Source organism: Sander vitreus, chromosome 3 (genome assembly GCF_031162955.1).
Source record: "Sander vitreus isolate 19-12246 chromosome 3, sanVit1, whole genome shotgun sequence".
Lineage (NCBI taxonomy): Eukaryota > Metazoa > Chordata > Actinopteri > Perciformes > Percidae > Sander > Sander vitreus.
In genome coordinates this window covers 37,115,509-37,118,008 of record NC_135857.1, presented here as the reverse complement: position 1 = coordinate 37,118,008, position 2,500 = coordinate 37,115,509, and the positions used below count along the sequence as shown (strand labels likewise).

The window sequence follows — 2,500 nt, the reverse complement described above, 5'->3', positions numbered from 1 at the left end:
TAAGATAACGCTACCCCTCGCACCGCTAACGCGTAAGATAACGCTACCCTCGCACCGCTAACGCAAGATAACGCTACCCCTCGCACTGCTAACGTAAGATAACGCTACCCCTCGCTTTGCTAACGGAACGTAAGATAACGCTACCCCTCGCACCGCTAACGGAACGTAAGATAACGCTACCCCTCGCTTTGCTAACGGAACGTAAGATAACGCTACCCCTCGCACTGCTAACGTAAGATAACGCTACCCCTCGCTTCGCTAACGGAACGTAAGATAACGCTACCCCTCGCACCGCTAACGGAACGTAAGATAATGCTACCCCTCGCATCGCTAACGTAAGATAACGCTACCCCTCGCACCGCTAACGAACGTAAGATAACGCTACCCTCGCACCGCTAACGTAAGATAACGCTACCCCCGCACCGCTAACGTAAGATAACGCTACCCCTCGCACCGCTAACGTAAGATAACGCTACCCCTCGCACCGCTAACGTAAGATAACGCTACCCCTCGCACCGCTAACGTAAGATAACGCTACCCCTCGCACCGCTAACGGAACGCAAGATAACGCTACCCCTCGCACCGCTAACGAAACGTAAGATAACGCTACCCCTCGCACCGCTAACGGAACGTAAGATAACGCTACCCCTCGCACCGCTAACGTAAGATAACGCTACCCCTCGCACCGCTAACGGAACGTAAGATAATGCTACCCCTCGCACCGCTAACGGAACGTAAGATAACGCTACCCCTCGCACCGCTAACGTGAAAGATAACGCTACCCCTCGCACCGCTAACGTAAGATAACGCTACCCCTCGCACCGCTAACGACGTAAGATAACGCTACCCCTCGCACCGCTAACGTAAGATAACGCTACCCCTCGCACCGCTAACGAACGAAGATAACGCTACCCCTCGCACCGCTAACGTAAGATAACGCTACCCCTCGCACCGCTAACGTAAGATAACGCTACCCTCGCACCGCTAACGAACGTAAGATAACGCTACCCTCGCACCGCTAACGTGAAGATAACGCTACCCCTCGCACCGCTAACGTAAGATAACGCTACCCCTCGCACTGCTAACGTAAGATAACGCTACCCCTCGCACTGCTAACGTAAGATAACGCTACCCCTCGCACTGCTAACGTAAGATAACGCTACCCCTCGCACCGCTAACGTAAGATAACGCTACCCTCGCACCGCTAACGTAAGATAACGCTACCCTCGCACCGCTAACGCGAAGATAACGCTACTCCCTCGCACCGCTAACGCGAAGATAACGCTACCCCTCGCACCGCTAACGTAAGATAACGCTACCCCTCGCACCGCTAACGTAAGATAACGCTACCCCTCACACCGCTAACGTAAGATAACGCTACCCCTGACACCGCTAACGTAAGATAACGCTACCCCTCACACTGCTAACGTAAGATAACGCTACTCCCTCACACTGCTAACGTAAGTTAACGCTACCCCTCACACTGCTAACGTAAGATAACGCTACCCCTCGCACCGCTAACGTAAGATAACGCTACCCTCACACTGCTAACGCAAGATAACGCTACTCCCTCGCACCGCTAACGTAAGATAACGCTACCCCTCACACCGCTAACGACGTAAGATAACGCTACTCCCTCACACTGCTAACGTAAGATAACGCTACCCTCACACTGCTAACGTGAAGATAACGCTACCCCCTGCACCGCTAACGTAAGATAACGCTACCCCTCACACTGCTAATGTAAGATAACGCTACCCCTCACACTGCTAACGTAAGATAACGCTACCCCTCACATCGCTAACGTAAGATAACGCTACTCCTCACACTGCTAACGTAAGATAACGCTACCCCTCACACTGCTAATGTAAGATAACGCTACCCCTCACACTGCTAACGTAAGATAACGCTACCCCTCACACTGCTAACGTAAGATAACGCTACCCCTCACATCGCTAACGTAAGATAACGCTACCCCTCACACCGCTAACGTAAGATAACGCTACCCCTCACACCGCTAACGTAAGATAACGCTACCCCTCACACTGCTAATGTAAGATAACGCTACCCCTCACACTGCTAACGTAAGATAACGCTACCCCTCGCACCGCTAACGTAAGATAACGCTACTCCTCACACTGCTAACGTAGGATAACGCTACTCCCTGCATCGCTATAAATACTGCATCTAAAGACACAATATAAGACATTCACAGCTGTGAGATTGTGCTTTCTGTGTTTTATCAATGTGTAGAATGTCTGTGAACACTACAGTTCCCATGAGCCTCGGTGGGTTTGTGTTTTGTCTCAGGGCCGACGGGTCGGAGAGCGTCAGACTGACGGAGATCTACGCCAAGCTGGAGGAGATCGAGGCCGACAAAGCTCCGGCACGGTAACTATGGCAACCACACAGCATCCCTGATAACCTCCGCTTCACTACAAAACTACAACTGTAACACTTTATAACTTCAGATCACAAAACGGCCGATAACAGGAACTAT

At 51.6% G+C, this 2,500-nt stretch overlaps 1 protein-coding gene across 1 annotated transcript in view; it reads left to right on the top strand.

Annotated features, from left to right (window-relative positions):
• abcf3 (ATP-binding cassette, sub-family F (GCN20), member 3) overlaps positions 1-2,500 on the top strand; it is a 23,130-nt gene that overhangs the window by 7,217 nt on the left and 13,413 nt on the right. The window contains exon 8 of the mRNA XM_078247282.1: positions 2,311-2,391. Coding sequence (XP_078103408.1) covers positions 2,311-2,391 — 81 coding nt within the window. The remainder of the gene's footprint in view (positions 1-2,310; positions 2,392-2,500) is intronic.